This window comes from Pseudopipra pipra, chromosome 1, assembly GCF_036250125.1.
Source record: "Pseudopipra pipra isolate bDixPip1 chromosome 1, bDixPip1.hap1, whole genome shotgun sequence".
NCBI classification, from domain to species: Eukaryota; Metazoa; Chordata; class Aves; order Passeriformes; family Pipridae; genus Pseudopipra; species Pseudopipra pipra.
The window spans coordinates 140571181-140588444 of NC_087549.1; the positions used below are offsets into that span (position 1 = coordinate 140571181).

Consider the following 17264-nt stretch of genomic DNA (forward strand, 5'->3'; position numbering starts at 1 on the left):
TGGCTCCTGCCCTATAGTTCATCTCCAGGGCAAAGCACCATGAAACAAGAAATTGCATTCAAAACTATTAGCTCATCAAAATTGCCTTTCTTGTTTAAAAACAAAACACATACACAAAGTATTGCAACAGCTTCTGGAATCCTATTCAGAAAGTCCAACATTTTTAGCTCTCTTTTCATGTTCTCATCACCATAATTTTTGCAAAACAGTGAGAGGCAACCCAGGACATTTTAAGAATGACTCTTTCATCATTGCAAACCCTCAATTATGGTTGACCACAGAGATGAACAGAGTAGTACTGTAGGGACAGTACTGGTGTATTTTTCAGCTTGCCCTCTAATGTGCTCTGACTTCCGTTGAACAGTGATGTAGTGATTTCTTAGACTGCCTCCTTTATTACTCCCAAAATAATTCAGTGGTACATAAGGCTTTGAGTTCAAAAACCAATTTCAAACTAGATTCAATGGTTTCAATGACCATTCAAAACTGAGCTCCAGAACGCCATCCCTTACAGCCTGACCAGACTTGCCCCCTTGGAGATGTGCTGCCATGGTCCCTACCCCTGCCTGCCCTGCTGCCAGGGATCACAGGATGCACTGCTCCTCTGCCACAGGCTGCTACAGCTTTGCTCCCTGGTAAGGGAATGGTTACCAGCTCCTGATATTGGAAGGTTAAGGTGTTGCACACAGGTCCTCCAGTACAGCAAATCTGGCAACACAAGTTGCCACAGATTTACAAGTGAAGGAACAATTTCCCTTTAGAGCCAGAGACTGGGTCAGCTGTAGAGGTACAGAAGCGATACAGCAAGAGTGTTAAAGGCAGAGTGCTAACAGTGTTGGCAGTGGTGTTGCTGTGACTGGAGGTGCAAGGAATACACTAAAAGTCCACTCTGAGACATGCAGTCTATTCCAGAATGTCAGACTTGCCACAAGTAACCAATTCAGATCACTATTTTTAAAACAAACTTGTTCTTTTTCATAAAGCAGTCCAGCCTGGAGAGCTTCAACTTCATGGCCAGCAAATAATTCATCTTCAACCCAAAAAGCTACCGGCAAATAAATGTATGTAGAGTTTTTATTTATAAAATACAAAATCTTTGCTATTTCCAGGACGGAATTTAACAACAAAAAGGCCTGCAAGCAATAAACATGGCTGAAGACACTGAAATCAAGGAAACCAGAATGAAAAGTTCTGAAATTACAGATCATAAAACTCTTGAATGCCAGTTGCATGTATGCACAAGTAACCAACAGAACTGCAGGGAAACATGTATTTACCACAAAATTTGGAAGCACGATTGGGACTGAAATTACACTTACAGTGGGTTTTGTCATTTCATTCAAGATTAAGATTGCTTCATATAAATTGATTTATTTCTGTGTGTACAGTATAATTTAACTCTAAAATCTTTTTCTTTGATGTTAACCATTAGTATTGGGTATTTGCTGCTATGAAGTTCCTTAAACACAAATATTAAGTACAGTGTTTCACAATCAGCTTCCAAGTACCCATCTGGAATGACAATGAATAAATATATTTTCTATTCACCAAAATAAAGATTAGTATAACTTTAAAAAAAAACAAAAAAAACAACAAACCCACCCAACAAAACTTTGAAGTGATACTTCTGTTGAGTTAGTTTAGCAAAACAGTGAAAAAACCTAAAAAATTTGCTAAGGTAGTTGATGTTGTTCATAGCATTGCAGAATTGAGCTTCAACATTCACCATTATTAGAAAATTCAATAATCCCTTCTTTTGATACTAAACTAAAAATTGTCCATAAAGTGGAAGGGTCTTCACAATTATGATGACTCTGCCAATGACTAAAAAGATCCTCTTTTTTTCCAAATAACTGTTTGCATAAAATGCAGTTATAGCCTGCTTTAGACCAAAATTCCATTTTCTTGTTTGCTGTACCAAACCCCATATTTTGCATCTCCTTGGTGGTTTCTCCACTTCTTGCTTGAGTCACTTCGCCTTTTGGTAAAATATTGACATTATTTTGATGTTGAAAGTATATCTGTCTTTTCAGTTTTTGAAAAGTATAAAGCTCCTCCTCACGGGCACTGCATTTTGCTAAATGTCTTCTCTCGTTGTGCTGTTTCCAGAAGTGGGTTGTATGTTTGATCAGTTCCCCTTTCGCTCCTTTATTTCCTTGCAAACCCCCTTCCTTTACCCTTCCCTGAATCTCTTCTCCATGACAGCACAGTAAGTGGAACTTCATTTCACCAAAAGACTGTGCAATAAACTGGCATCGGCCACATTTGACCTGTATTTTCACTCCTCCCGGGTTATGAAATAGGTCCTCAAGATTGCACTTATTTCCTCTGTTAAAAAGAAAGGAAATGCAAACTATTTCAGTATTAGCCAGGCACAGAAGAGGGATTGCGATTTCTGTCATAAGTTCCAAGAAGAGATGACAGTCATAAAACACTTTTAATTAAAAATAAGCATTGTCTGTACAATATCTAATTCATTTGGAAGAGAGGAAAAAAAAAAAGAAAGAAAATAATAGTAAGGTTGTTTAGGAAGCAACTGAAACCAAATATTATTTGGCACTTCTGAGTTTCAGAATTGCCTCCAAAATTAGCCTTGGTAGAAATAACCTTTTAACAACATTAGCCTTTTAATAAAAGGTTGATAACTGTTTTTAAAGTTCTGATTCAGTGAGATCAATCCAAATACTTCTAGTGCTGTGCTGGAAAAGTGAAAATGACTATTACCTGTAGTGTACTACTAAGAGAAACTTCTTCGTTTACAGTGACTGTTCTAAGGTCAATTTAAGGTAAAACCACATGTCCCACCTCCCTTTCCAAGATGGAAACAATGAAACTTCAAAGTTTCTTGCTTTTTTTTTTTCTAAAAGTCTGTAACATGGTTTAGAAAAGTCTGAATACCTAATTCACAATTATACAGCCCCTCTCCCTGACTCAGGACAGCTCTGCAGTATAAAGGATGCACAGTCCCTGGTAGCCTAAGCCAATCAAAACAAGATCTCCTCAGAAATCTTCTCAGAACATCTAGGAAAAGGATCATACTGTATTTATACACATTAGAGAGATTACCCAGTAAAACAGATAAACTGAATGATTCACTTTGTGATGACTAGTAAGACTGACAGAAAAGTGCTGGTGTTTCTTAGGCTCAAGATATTAAAAATTTCTAACTGATGCCCCAGAGAGTGAAGCTACACAAAGTAAAACGAGTAAAATTAAAATGTAGTGTTGCAGTGAGGAGTCACGTTAAAGGCCTGAATGTTCTTCGGTTAAAGTAAATGCACAGTGGAACAAACAAAAAAGCCAACATTTATATTGTGTCAAGAAATTTCACCCCAAAATCACAATGCAGTGGCAAAAGAAGGTTCTATCCATCCTAATATGGTAAATATTAACTTTTCTACTTGGCTGAGCGATGGCAAAAGCAGCAGTAATCAACACACAAGATGGATTAGCTCACAACACTCCATAGAAGGAAATGGGATAATGACATTTAACAGGGAAAACAAACTATAAGCTAATAATGAAATATGAATCACTTCTTGCTTACTGCAGTTGGTTCACTTGTCCTTTAGGGAAACCCCCGAAAAAGGTAGGACAGAAGACAGTGCAGATTAACAGAGTATTAACCAACTGATCCAAACAGCTCTAATGGCAATATTACAAGAATATATGCAAAATTACTTTGGATATTCAAGTGCCAGTAATGATTTATAGTCAATAAATCAGCTAAAATATACTGGATGGTCTAATGGATTGACTAAATTCAAGGACAATATTTAAACCATTAGGAATCTCACTTGGCAGGAGGGGAAGCAACAATTTTCCTAATGGTAATGTTTATGAATTTCCACTGACAACTTGAAATCCTGTTTCCACTAGCATTTAATTAGTGAAAATGCTCACCTCTCTGTAGCTTCTTCTGTCTCTTTTATATTCGTGTCTCTCTTCTTTAAAGCATCTTGCATCTGTTGCTCGCTAGGAGAGGGCTCAGTGCTGATAACAACCCTGTGGACTTCTCTGAGGTGGCCAAAATACACTTTTGCATGGCCAAAAACTTTAGCACAGAATTCACAGCACACCAGCTTTTTGGGTTTGCTTTCATTGTGATGAAGCTTCATATGTGTGCTGAGCCTCCCAGAATGGATATACGCTTTCCGGCAAATCCGACAGATGTAGGGCCGTTTCTTCGTGTGTGAGTTCATGTGGTCCTGGAGATGGTGTTTGAACTGGAAGGTATGGTTACAAACAGGACATCTGTGCAGTGGCTTAGGTGTGGCTGAACACGCATTTCTACTTGAATCACTTGATTTAGCTGATGTAGCATCACTTTGCTTGTAAGTCAAATATTTGCTGGCAAGTGAACCATTTAAAGGAACAGCTTGCTCTGAATGGACACGAGGTGTTGTCTCTACTGTTGCTGGAGAAGTCAGTGGTGTGAAGGTCTGCACAACTACCACCGGTTTTGGTCTAATACTACGGTATTTTTTCACTGTTTCTGCTTTTTTGTCTTCAGGTGTCTGAATATCAACCTTCTCCCTCTCTCTTCCTTCTCTAAACTTATTAATGATGCATTTCCTTCGCTTGGTCTGAAAAGCCAATAAATCATCCGAGGCTCTTCTTTTCCTGCCTCTTTTTTTAGAGGTTGCACTGTTCAATTTTTTAAGACTGTCGACATCCACTTCACTGGACGGAGAGAAGGTGTTTTCTCGAACAGTTTGTTTGGGGACTTGTGTAGATGACACAGCTAATTGCTTATCAGATGCTTTGGTTTTTGTCAAAGCTGGTGTCTTTTCACATTCAGATCTTAGTGAAGGATCAGATACATCCATAACATTAATATTCTGCTTAGATTTACAAAACAGTGAATTTTTCATCCTTGAGTAAGGCAAAATAGGAAGTTTTCCTTTTGGTGCTGATGGATTCATCTGTATTGTGCTGCCAAGAACTGCTGGTGACAAGACAGTAACAGGATTTGCAGAATTTGTGGGTTTTTCCTTTCGTTTCTCACATGTCATGACTGACTTTCTTGTGGTTTCCGATGCTGTCTTCACAGAGCGCAGACTTAGTTTCGGGGGATTAATTGTACTTGCTGGCTTGGATAAAGAATCTTTAACTACAGACGGTACAGAAATCTTATTGTTAGCAATTTCAGTTTTGTTCATTAAAGGAGGTCCAGATTCCACACAGTTGCTTTTATTTACTACTGTGGCAACTGCAATTTCAGATGAGTCACAGTCTGTCAGCGTTGCTTGCTCAGTTGAATCTGAACTAGAGTGAGTTTCAGGACAGCCTTCAGTTACAGTAGTCACAGGGGAAGTCTGTGATGAGACCAATGCTTTCGTAGGAATCTTCTTATGTGCACCCAAACCAGAGATTTTCGCCAATTTTTTGTCACCTAGCAATTTATTCCTTACAGACTGGTACCTAGGGATAGGCAGCTTTAGGTTTTCAGAGGGGGCCACATTTGACTGCTGGGCTTGCTGTGTTAAAGCAGGAGCAACATACGGCACAGCCAGCAGGGAAAATGTCCCCTTCTGACCAGCCACCTGCATGACAGTGTAGTTCTGAGCTGGTACCACCAGTGGTTTAGAACCTGCAGCTGAAATCGGTGTGTTTGGCTCAGGCAAAGAAGACTGAAGACAAGAAACCACTCCAGGTGTTAAAATTTTTGGTACCATTTTTGGAGCAATGGTCCTAAACTGACTTTTCTTCTGAAAACTTTGTATTATATCCAAAGGGGGTTTGTGTTTATCTGTAAAAACAACACAACAAAGCTGTAATATGAAATATAGTATTTCTTTTTTAAAAATTACTGTCTCAAAACTAAAACTGCTTACAAAGGATACTATTACACACAAACTTACTAAAAATATTTTGGCATTTAAAAGGCCACCATGTTAAATTTATTATTGAAAAAGTTTCGTGGACAAAACAAAAGCATTGCCTGAAGTAATGTGCTTGAACACAGATATGCAAAAAAACCCAAACAACCTCTTAAATGGATGTTTCATTCTAGATTAGAAGCTACATGGCATTTCAGAACAAATACCCCCATAAGCCTCTTCAGCCCTGGAAAAGCTGGACTAGCATGCTGGCAATACTCAGTTGAAAGAACAGGGACAGGACACAGAACTTTTCTGAGCACCTACTCTGTTCATATCTCTCAAACAGAATCATGCTACCTTTCAAAATTTCTGTAATGTTTAGAATTTGTGGGTTTTATCAGATAAAGACCACAGTTTGCTTGATGAAGTCTTAAAAAATAACTGCTATAAACCACGTAAATAATATATAATAAAATCAAAGAAGACTTGAAAGAAGATGTACTATTGTTAAATATCCAATCACAAATATTGCTTATGTGCCATTAATGCTTAATAGAACTACTGTAGTAAGTTATTCAAACATTTTCTTGAAAGATCCCAACAATCTTGACCATTGAAAATTCAGCGACAAAGATCCCAAGCAGTAAGGCACCTTGGGAAGGCAAAAATCACTTTGAGGGAGGAATCACATTAGAATAGAATACATAAAAGTAAATGCTGGAACCTTGTAATATTGCAGTAAGGTAATTCCATAGGAAAATTTCTATTCCCTACCATTTTAAAGACTTATATTAAAAATGCATTTATATATGGTTCTGGACTTAAAAAGGTAACTGTGAATTACTAAAAAACACTGGCAACTCCAGAAAGTTTATCATCTTAACCCTGGATGCTCTTCTCAGACGTCACACACTTTGCAACATGCACTGAAAGTTACAGACATATCCTGTTTCATGACCAGAACTCCTGGACAGATATACATGCATGCTCATGGTATGCACATGTGCAGTAAATCCACTGCCTTCAGGACACAGAGGATTCACTGAACAATCAAATATAAACTGTATAGTTCATACACAGTAGGTCTGATGCTTATCAAAACTCTTTGATCCACAGCAGATTCACAGAGCAATAACTACGCAGGGCATAAGCCTTTGATCCTTTTATTGCCATCTACAGCATCAAACCCCAAGTCCATTATGTACCTTCTTTATCCTCCAATTAAGTGAAACTACTGGGCACCACCAAAACTTTCTGCTCAATGTCTGTAGAGATATTCTATATTTCTAGACATTCTGTGCAGACTGGGTTACTGTACCTATGGAAATCCTACACAAATATAGAGATCCCTGTACATAGGGATAAGTCCAGGTCTACAGAGTTTGTGAACCCTGGAAAAAAATGAAACATGGCACAGTTAAAATTGTTTCCCCACAGCTCTTTTTATTCTCTTTTTTTTTTTTTTTTTACAATCTACAGTCACTAAGTATATAGAAAACTTTACATCTTCAGCTGCTAAGATTGCTATTACTATTCAGATGATTATTTGATTCCTGCAGGGTATCTTCTTGTTGCTGCTTTTGAGTAAACACTTTTAAGAACCTCTGAGAAGAACAATAAAATGATGTAAAGTATTGCAATCACTAACCAAACTAGCCCTGAACTTCAATGGTAGTTACAGGTCAAATAGTATAGCTTAAATACAGCAGATGACAGAACAAATGTCCTTTCCTTTTAGGGACAGAGTCAGCTCTTATTTTTCCAGATTACACTTGCCATACGCTTATAATAAAGACTTTCTCCAAACCAGCAGCTATTCAGCTTGCCACTATATTCAACATGAAGCTGTTTCCATTCTCTCTCCCATTTGGCTTGTTCCTCTCTCTTTGTATTTCAAAATTTCATTCATTGATTTACATAAAATTTTTAGGAAAGCCAGCACACCTGTGCTACTCGACGTTACAGGGCATCTGCTCCCCAACCAATGGTAACAGGAAAAGGCAGATGTTTTGTTCTGGACATGCCACTTCTACAAAGGTGCCCAAAGGCAGTCAAAGCACCACAAAATAAAAGGTTAATTTGAGGTTAGGAGGAAATATTCGTAGAAATAATGCACGGCACTAGCTTTAAAAAGAACCACATGTTTCTGAAATGCATTGACTTGCTTACTGTAAAATTAATCAGTAGAATCACTTTTCTATAAAGAGAGTATCTCCACATATTTTCTCAGTATTCCACAAGAAACTAATGCTCTAGAAGCCAAGACCTTCATGAATATCAACCACAAAATACTCTTTAAAACAAGGTCTGTTTAGATCAATATCCTTCTTATGCAGCTAACACAATACTAAGCATCAATGTAACTGTTTGAGAAGGGGGTTTTATACACCTTTTTTCCAACTGGTGTAATTTTATCACAAGACATCTTCCAGGCAAGCTGTTTGGTATCAGCCTTCAATATAACTTTTTTTTTTTTCCCCCCAAAGTTTACATTAGACGGTTTAGTGCAGAATATTCATCACAGTGCTTTGAGTAAGGAAAGGATACTCAACTCTTTGAGTTCATTTCCCTCTCATCCAACACAGCTACTGTAGTTAAGCTGCTTAGTCAGTGCCTAAATATAGGGAAGGGCTAGATGCAGACTAGCTGTAGGATATCCTTCAGACTTGTTTAAGATTTTGCGAGCAGACTGGGAAAGCTAATTGGAAGAACTGGTGGAAGACTATTTAACATCTTAGATCATGACAAAGCAGCCAGTTAATTCACAGACTGAAGGTTCTACTGACCCCACCCAGAGCGTGCAAGTATCGTCAGCGACCAAAATTATGCTTGCCATTTACAGCTGGTGAAAAGTTTCAACAATTTCCTTTGCACAAAGACAGCCCTACAGTAATTCATGTCTTCACCACACTGGAGGACTTGGATATGCTCTGGCTGTCTGGCTAGTGGAAAGGCTGCTTGGAAACTTCATATGCATTTTTCAGGGACATTCCACTTCTCCCAAAGTTTTTCTGTCTCTGATTCAAAGGACTCACTTTGACTTGACAGCTGTGACCTGAGGAAAGGCCTTTGTGCCTATGCAATCCCATGGCGTCATGCACCTAAGAAGGGGAAGTTTCAGTTAAGGGAGGCTCTGCAACAGCATTTGTGAAGATGGCCTTTGGTTTTAGACAACATTCTTTCTTCAAGTCAGTCTACAGGTCCTTCACTGAAAGGCAATGATTTTTATACTTTCTCTAGAATGAAAAGATTAGCATTAATATCTGAAGGACACGAAGTTTATTTTTAATTGCTGTGTCCTCAGTCTTTCAGATGGGTGTGGATTTGGGGCAACAGGTACACACTTTTAAATAATTAAGCACAAGGCTAAATCAAATGCAATTCAACCCATTTACTTTAAAAGTCTCTGTTAAAAAATTAATGGTTACTATGATAGGACCTGCAAGTATCAAATCACTCAGAAACTTGCAGCATGTCATAACCTTTCATCCCTTCTAAATAACCTTAAACTTGTATAGGAGTGGACAGTGACACACCAATAGAAAAATCAATGACACATCCAATTCTCTGATATAGCCATGCTGGGAAGAGTCTGCCAGAGGAAAGGGAGTCTTCCATAGGGCTGCTCTTCCTCAATGGTTCCCCTTCCTTCCTAAGTAATCCAAGTCTAGTCTACTCCAGTCTGATCTGCCTTACTTCTATCCTTTCTTCAGTTTGTTTTCTCTGTAAAGCACGTAACATTGCTGAACTCAGACACTCTAGAAAGCACCAGAAGAAATTTAATTTTCACCACTATCTGGTCTATTTTAAACATAACCACCAAAATGCCACAAAACACTGGGTAACAGTGTTAATTTTTTTTTAATAATCCTTGTAGGTCCACCTCAGTTGTGCAGGTATGCATTTAATGTGTGTATGAATCGACAAGTGAAAGGCAAATAACACAAAAAAAGATCACCTTGTTTTAAAGGAAAAGACAAAATATAGATAAAGAAGGTTATTGAAATATTTTATTAAATGCACATTTATATTGCTGAGTCTTTTGCTGACTTTGAAAGGAAGAATCTGTTCTATGGGAAAGAAAAAAATTCACAACTTTCTAACAGACAACACTAGATCTTTTTCTGCCAATGACAGTTAATCATTCATTTTGCCAAATCTCCATACACACTAAATACCTGTGGATACTGTCTTTCCAGCACAAGTTTCTTGCTTTTGCTGACCCAGCATACTTTGTTGGACACAATGTTTCTCTGCAGGATTAGCATGCAAAAAACCACCACCTGCAAAAGTGCTTCAGTCAGTTATAAATAGATTCCAGGACAAAAAAAAAGAACCAAACAACCCCCAAAACCAACAAACCCCAGAAAAAGACAATATAAAATGACAATATAAAACATTAACTTCCAGTTAATGCATTAGAAAAGCTACTGCTTCTTGCTCTTTGCCATTTTTCTCTCCTCAAAATATGTTCTAAAATCCAATATATTACATGCCAAATACAAGGTGATAGCTTAATAATTGAGTAAAGCTGGTTAACGTGGCAAACAGATGGGATGGTTTAGTTTCAGTGTCATGGCAGACAGTCAACAGCAGCAAAATAAAAAGCTCAGAAAAGTGAAGGTTCAGTAGCTTTAGTGAGGGTTTTAAATACAGGGCTTAAATTCTATGCTAATTTACATTGCCATAAATAATTTCTATGCTAATTGCCATAATTCCATATAAATCAATGGAACTGCAGATATTCTAGAAAACAGAATTTGGCCTTCTATGTTCAAAACTAGTTTCGCCACACACCTATACAAAATAAGATTGGTAATAAAGCCTATAAACCATGAAAGTCCAACTCCATACATTACAGCAATTAATTTGCAGTTGTTTCTACCTTTTCTAATAATAACTACTTGGGTGGAATGCTCTGTTCTGGGTATTTGCATCAGATAATTTTCTAAAATTAATTTCAACAGGAAATGCCAGCCATTGCCAGGTATGTCTGCATTTAAAAAAAATAAATTAAAAAAAAGAATCTAGTAACACATCTGTGCATTAGGTAAAGACCTTGATATGTGACACAGCAATGTCTCTCTGGTCTGTGAAAAGCTGCCAACATTTGGCAAAGTTGTAATCTCTGGGCATGTGTTCAATAGATACTTTAAGCAGCTAATTTTTCCAATGATTACATTCTATTGAATGTGCCTCTGCTTCAAGATGGGCTGGATTTTCTCTGAGCTATAGCTTTAGGTCCAAACACCCAAGCTGGAACAAGGAAATGGCCTCTCCTTATCTCTGAACTGCAGAACTGACAGTGTGGAAGAGAAACACGGATATACACAGGGCAAGCAGAAAAAGGACAAGAGGACTAGAAATGAGACCTGAAAAGTGTCCAGAATTACACACAGACTTAAGACAGGTAACCAACATTACTATTACACGTGATTTGGAAAGGAAAAGCATTCAAGCCAAAGGGAGAATCACATTTCTTACCTTTTTAGTACTTGATTTTTCAAAGAGTAATATAATTATGTTTGCATAAGAGCGCTTTTGTGCAATTTAAACTAGTTTAGAAAAATAAACAATATAACAGTACTCCAATGTGAGATTGGAAAATCACAGTACATCATTCACACAAACACTAAGCTATAGAATGTGCAAATACACTTAGAAAATTTATTCTTGTAACCTACAGGAGGAACAAGATCAGTGTTAAAATTCTAGATGGGAATATTAGACCTCTTTGAAGCTATAGATAATTAATTCTGATTTGAGCATAAATGCGATTTGCTAGTTGTGCACTAAGTATTTTATAATTTAGAAAGGTCTTCTCTATTTTACGGTCTGTGCAAGTTTATTATCTTGAGGGATTAGGATTATAGTGCATTTCAAGAAACTCTGTGAGCAGTGGGATGCTTCCTGGATTCCTTAAATGGTCTCCAAAAGACTCCTCTTAGCAGAAGAACACATTACAATAACAAAAGGTACACAATAAAAAAATTTTTTTCACATTAACTGGACTCCATTGAAGCAGATGTTCAACATTGAAATTTCTAGTGACATTTTTTTAGTGTGGGAATAAGCTAAAACTATTTTTGGCATAAACTGTCACCTTGCAGAGATAAGTCATACAGTAATCCACGACCATGGGTACATAGTTCATATTTCACAGAATCACACCAAGTTGGAAGGGACCCACAAGGATCATTTAGGGACGTTCTTCAGTTTCCTGCCTAATTCAGTCTTCTGGTTTTGCTAGAAACATCCTTAATGCACTATTGATCATATAATGACATAAGCCAAAGTTTGCACAGATCTAACACAACTTATGAAAAAAAAGATTACACGACTTTGTTGTTTGAAAGTATACATAGCAGTTGCTTCATTATTGTGCTGTCATCTATCTAGACTTCTGTGAGGCCTTTGATATGTTCCTCCTCAACATCCTGTTCTCTGATTTAGAGAAGTACAGATTTGATAGATGGTCTACGGAATGGGTAAGGAAGGGGCTGGCCGGTTGCAGCCAGAGGGTAGTGATGAACAGCTCAATGTCCCTATGGAGATCAGGGATAAGTGGTGTCCCTTAGGGGTCTGTACTGGGACCGGTACTGTTTAGTATCTTCATCAATGACAGAGACAATGGGATTGGATTGAGTGCACCCTCAGCAAGTCTGCAGGCAAAACCAAGCTGAGCAGTGCAGTTGACACGCCTGAAGGAGGGGATGCCTGAGGGACCCAGACAAGATCAATAAGGTGGCCCACAGGAATCTCATGAGTTCCTGCACATGATCAGGACAGTCCCTGGTATCAATACAGGCTGGGGGATAAAGTGATTCAAAGCAGCTCTGCCGAGAACTTGGGGGTACTTGTGGATGCAAAACTGAGTATGAGCTGGTAATGAGCACTCACAGTCCAGAAAGCCCATCGTGTCCTGGGCCACATCAAAAGCAGCGTGGGGAGGAGGTCGAGGGGGATTCTTTCCCTCTACTCTGCTCTTGTGAGACCCCACATGTATCCTGCTCTGGGGTCCTCGGCACATGAAACACATGGACCTGTTGGAGCAGGCTCAGAAGAGGGTCACAAAAATCATTAGAAGGATGGAACACCTCTTCTATGAGGAAAGGCTGAGAGAGATGGGGTTGTTTAGCCTGGAGGAAGCTCCAAGAAGACCTTATTGCGGCTTTTTAGTACTTGAAGGGGGCTTAAGACAAGACAGTGACAGACTTTCTTACTGTGCCTGTAGAAACAGGACAAAGCACAGTGGTTTTAAACTAAAAGAAGGCAGATTCAGACTAGATACAAGAAAGCAATTTTTACTATGATCTGCCAATCAATCTCACCAGCATCTTGGTTTCAGTATCTCTGCCCTCAGAGAAAAGTGCAACATAAAACAATACCCATACAAAAGGAGACTTGTTAAACGAAAGTTAATACATCGAGATATCAATGCAATTAGTCACTACATTATCAGCATTAGCAACAATAATACACAAGGAGGTAATTTTTGATTTCTAATAGATTTAGATTTCATAGATCTCTGCACTGTCCCGATGCAAGTAACTTTTAAAATATGTATGAAATACTACTTCTATAGGGACTAACAAGTGGCCAACAGCTTTGAGGTAACCTTTTTGAGTTGTAACATCAGATGTATTAGCCACACAGGTAAATCAATATTCAAAAATAACATCCTATATAAAATGTGGGCAATGCAAGGCTTAACGCAACCTCCTATTAAAAAAGCCTTTTTTGTGCTACTGTATAAAGGAAGAAAGTCTTTAAAGTCCTTCCTAAGAGACAGAACATATATACATAAGACATTTCTAGACACTTTTGCTATGGATTTAGAATACATTTATTAGCAGATCTACATGCTCTCTTAACACCTCTCATGCAGTGTTTGTGAACTTTAAAACCTTTCCAATTTTTTTGAAGGGACAGTTTTTCAAGTTATAAGCTACTCATTTCTTATTAAGGTCAACAAAATTAATAGGTCTTAAGCAGATCAAAATATTTTCATATCAAGAAAACTGACATAAAGAGAGCTAGACATAAAGCATCTGTAATTACTAATAACTTTTTCCACCTTTACAGCTGAAATCACACACAGACTTTTCCCACTATGGCACTAAGAGAATTTAGGAATGAGGTTTATGTAGATAAATCTATGGGCTCAAGATGGTGTCTGGCCTCTGCGACCACACAAATCGCTATTAAATTTAATTTCTATTTAAGCCTGGAACTTCTGTCTAAGAGACATTGTTTGACACATCATCAAAGACTGTGTTTCAGCTTCTATATGCCTCTGCTAGTTTCAGCAACCAAATACGTCAACTTTCAAGTGGGCATTATCTAGAAACCATGCTGCCCTGAGAGAATGCAACGGAGAAGAATGCAAATCTGGTGGTTATCTTTTTTGGTTTTGGTTTTGTCCAGTCATTCTGTTCCATAGAGGACACAATCCCCTAAGACTTGCAAAGCAAGGCTGCAGTGATGCAGCCACTTGGGGGAACTAATTGTTCAGAAAACAGCTGAAAGGAGGTGATAGAAGCACTGGTCATAAACTCGTAATTCATAACCCTCCAATAGCGTTGCAAATATAAATTAGGTACTTTAGAAGGTGGGGATAAACACTTGTAATTGGATTTTTAAAAATTATTTCCTGGGAGAGTTGCCAGTTGAAATTTCTTTTAGTGAGCTTCAGGAAAGATATGGACCTAAACAGTAATTCATCCACTGTAAAGTCAATGTCAGTGTAAAGTCACTTCTAAAGGGTGTGTTGATCAAATCAACCTGGACGGTATCTCGATATGCCTAATGTAAGTGGTAATTAATAGACTTATTTTTTCTTAAGTGCAGGAAACAATAATGACCAAGTCTGCTAAAAAAATGACGGCAGAATTCTTCAGAAATTATGCAGCACAAAAAGGTCAAGTAGAAACATTTTATGAATAAATCATAAAATATTTTCTGATTAGATTTTTGCTCTCCTTTCAAAGAAGAGAACCTACCTACATCTCTACCCTCCTTAGGACAGAAAACACATATGTCTTATTGCAGTAAGAAAATTATGCTTCTTACTCCCCAAATTATTTTTTTTGCAAATACTGATGTGCAATTAGAGAGCACAACAGAAGAGCAGAAGTGTTATTCCTTCCATAGAGTACCACTTTTTGGTTTTTGGGGAAAATCAGAGCACTTCTTTCTAAAGAAAGACTGTATGCAAGAGAAAACAATTAATTTGCCACTTTGGCTCAATAGAGCAAATATATTTTACCTGAGGCATTAAAAACCCATAGTACGAACCTCAGAAAGTCCTCTCTCATTCAAGATGAGCAGAGAATCAGAAGACTGTCTGGCTTGGCCTGGCCTGGCCTGTTTTGAGTCTTCTGTTATGAACTACACACAGTTTATCACTCCCCAAAGAAAGGGCCAGAACAATTGTTGAACTTCAAGGATAGTTGGTATTTCCTGAGGGATTTTGTAAATAGCTCATTTCTCTTGAAAATTACCTAAGTGGTGTAAGTTTTGAATGGGGAATCTCTGTCCAAGGTTTCTGTTTGCTCTAGTTGTGCCCCCTTTTCTTTCTTCATGACCCAGATGTCTTCAGAAAAAGACTCTCCAGCTCTGGCTGAGGTATGCAAAACATTGCCACCTGTAGTTAATTCCACTAAAGATTAAAACAAAAATAAAGATTAGAGAATCTCTACAGTACTTCAAATAGGTACGTATATTTTTTCAAATACAGACATGGTCCTGTATAGCACAGGAAAATAAAAACATCTTCTCAAATACATCTCCTGGCTAGGCAGACATTAGTTTTCAGAACACATAAAATTATCACTTGCTGCTGAACCCAAACATAGCTAGGTCTTACTGACAGTAGCATGTAGTAGAAAACAATTTAAATTACAGTATCTGACTGGTTTTCCTCCCCCTGTGCATAATTACAATTATTTGCAAAGCTTACTGGCATTGCTAAGCTTGCTAGTCACTTTGCTGTTTAAAGGCAGCACTGGTTCTCTAAACAAAGTAGTAGATGTGCTGTAAAGGAACTACCGAATATACTGCTGAGAGGTGATATTGTATCAGCAAACACTGGCAACGGTGGCAGCACACGAGGGAATGGAAACAGGAATGTAGGCCAAAGATTATATGCTTAGCTTGATGTGTGCCGAAATATCAGTCCATTTCTAATTAAATTCACGTGTGTCCGGCGGGTGCTGGCAGACAAAGGAGCCCCTCGGTGCCGAGTCCAGCAGGGGGAGTTGGGCGCCCATGGCCGCAGCCTCCGGCCACCGCCGCGCCAGGCGAGTCCTGCTGCCGCCGGGAAGCCACTGCCGGGCACCTCCTGTGCCCCAAGCGCCGGCTCAGTTTGGATCTGCAACTCGCGTCGACTACCCTACGGTACTTTTCAAGCAACAGACAGGCTAAACTATTTCCCTAATGGTTTTTGTAACGCTAAATATGGCTCGTCCTGAAAAATTCACGAAGTCACGGAATCTTGTACAGCACCGCACGCAACCTCCGAACAACTCTGTGATGAGTTCGGTTAGTATTTCAAAGCATTCTACCTCTGCAAACTTTTCAGTCAATTCAATGTTTTCTATAACTTGAGAACATCCTGAAGCAAAGCAGTTGAGCCTGCCTGTTTAAAAGTAATTACTCCTATTAGACTATTCAGTATCTCCTATAACTGCAGTACAATTATTGTGCAGGAGATTAAAAAAAAAAATCCTTTAGTGATTTTGTGTTAATCTAGTTGATGTCCTAAATGGTATGTCCATGTTACTAGAAGCACGAGTATTTATAATAGATGTTCTTCTTTTGGCAGACATATGAAAGCAAAGCACTGTTACCAATATATGTTCCCATCCCAAGGAATACCCCGGAATCTTTGTGAAACTTTCTTGCTTTCATCACTGCTCAGCTCATCACACAAACCATCTGCATAAATAAAGATGTAAGCATCTGCTGTATGGCAACTGGTCTCAGGGGCAGATGTTTTTATCCTTGCATTCATGTCACTGGCTTGGATACATTATTTGAACAGATGTACACAATCTGAAAGTGTCGTGTCCCACAGTGAAATGTCTCCAACTGCTTTCTATCAAAGTACATAAATGCTATTTGCACCTGCATTTATGTTAATGATATAAAGGCAGCAGGGGTTCCAGCAACGTGAGAGCTGATGCTAAGAAACACATTTACATGGCTAATTGAAGTTTGAGATCTCCCAGCACCAAATGACCATACTAACATGGATACAAAATGACTGAACTATACATTAACTTTAAAAAAAAGCCTATGGATTGAAAAAAAAATTAAACATACTCAAGGAGAAAAACTATTACTTCAGCTGGTGATATCCTTCTCCAATGTATACTTAAAAAAGACAAAAAGTATGAAATAAATTCCTAGGTAAATCAGGATAGCCTTATATTTCGC

General features: G+C 38.2%; 1 protein-coding gene across 18 annotated transcripts in view; it reads right to left on the reverse strand.

The window, feature by feature from the left end:
* Positions 1-1060: 1060 nt before the first annotated feature.
* ZNF438 (zinc finger protein 438) overlaps positions 1061-17264 on the reverse strand; it is a 48484-nt gene continuing 32280 nt past the window's right edge. For 7 of the 18 annotated variants that reach the window (XM_064636773.1, XM_064636764.1, XM_064636752.1 and 4 more), the window contains 2 exons: positions 3904-5752; positions 1061-2328 (listed from right to left, as the gene is read on the reverse strand). In XM_064636773.1, coding sequence (XP_064492843.1) covers positions 1716-2328; positions 3904-5752 — 2462 coding nt within the window. In that variant the 3' untranslated portion in view covers positions 1061-1715. Of the gene's footprint in view, positions 2329-3903; positions 5753-7030; positions 7217-10003; positions 10109-15328; positions 15487-17264 lie in introns of those variants that run through there. The other 11 variants (XM_064636690.1, XM_064636680.1, XM_064636675.1 and 8 more) reach the window with 4 other exon arrangements.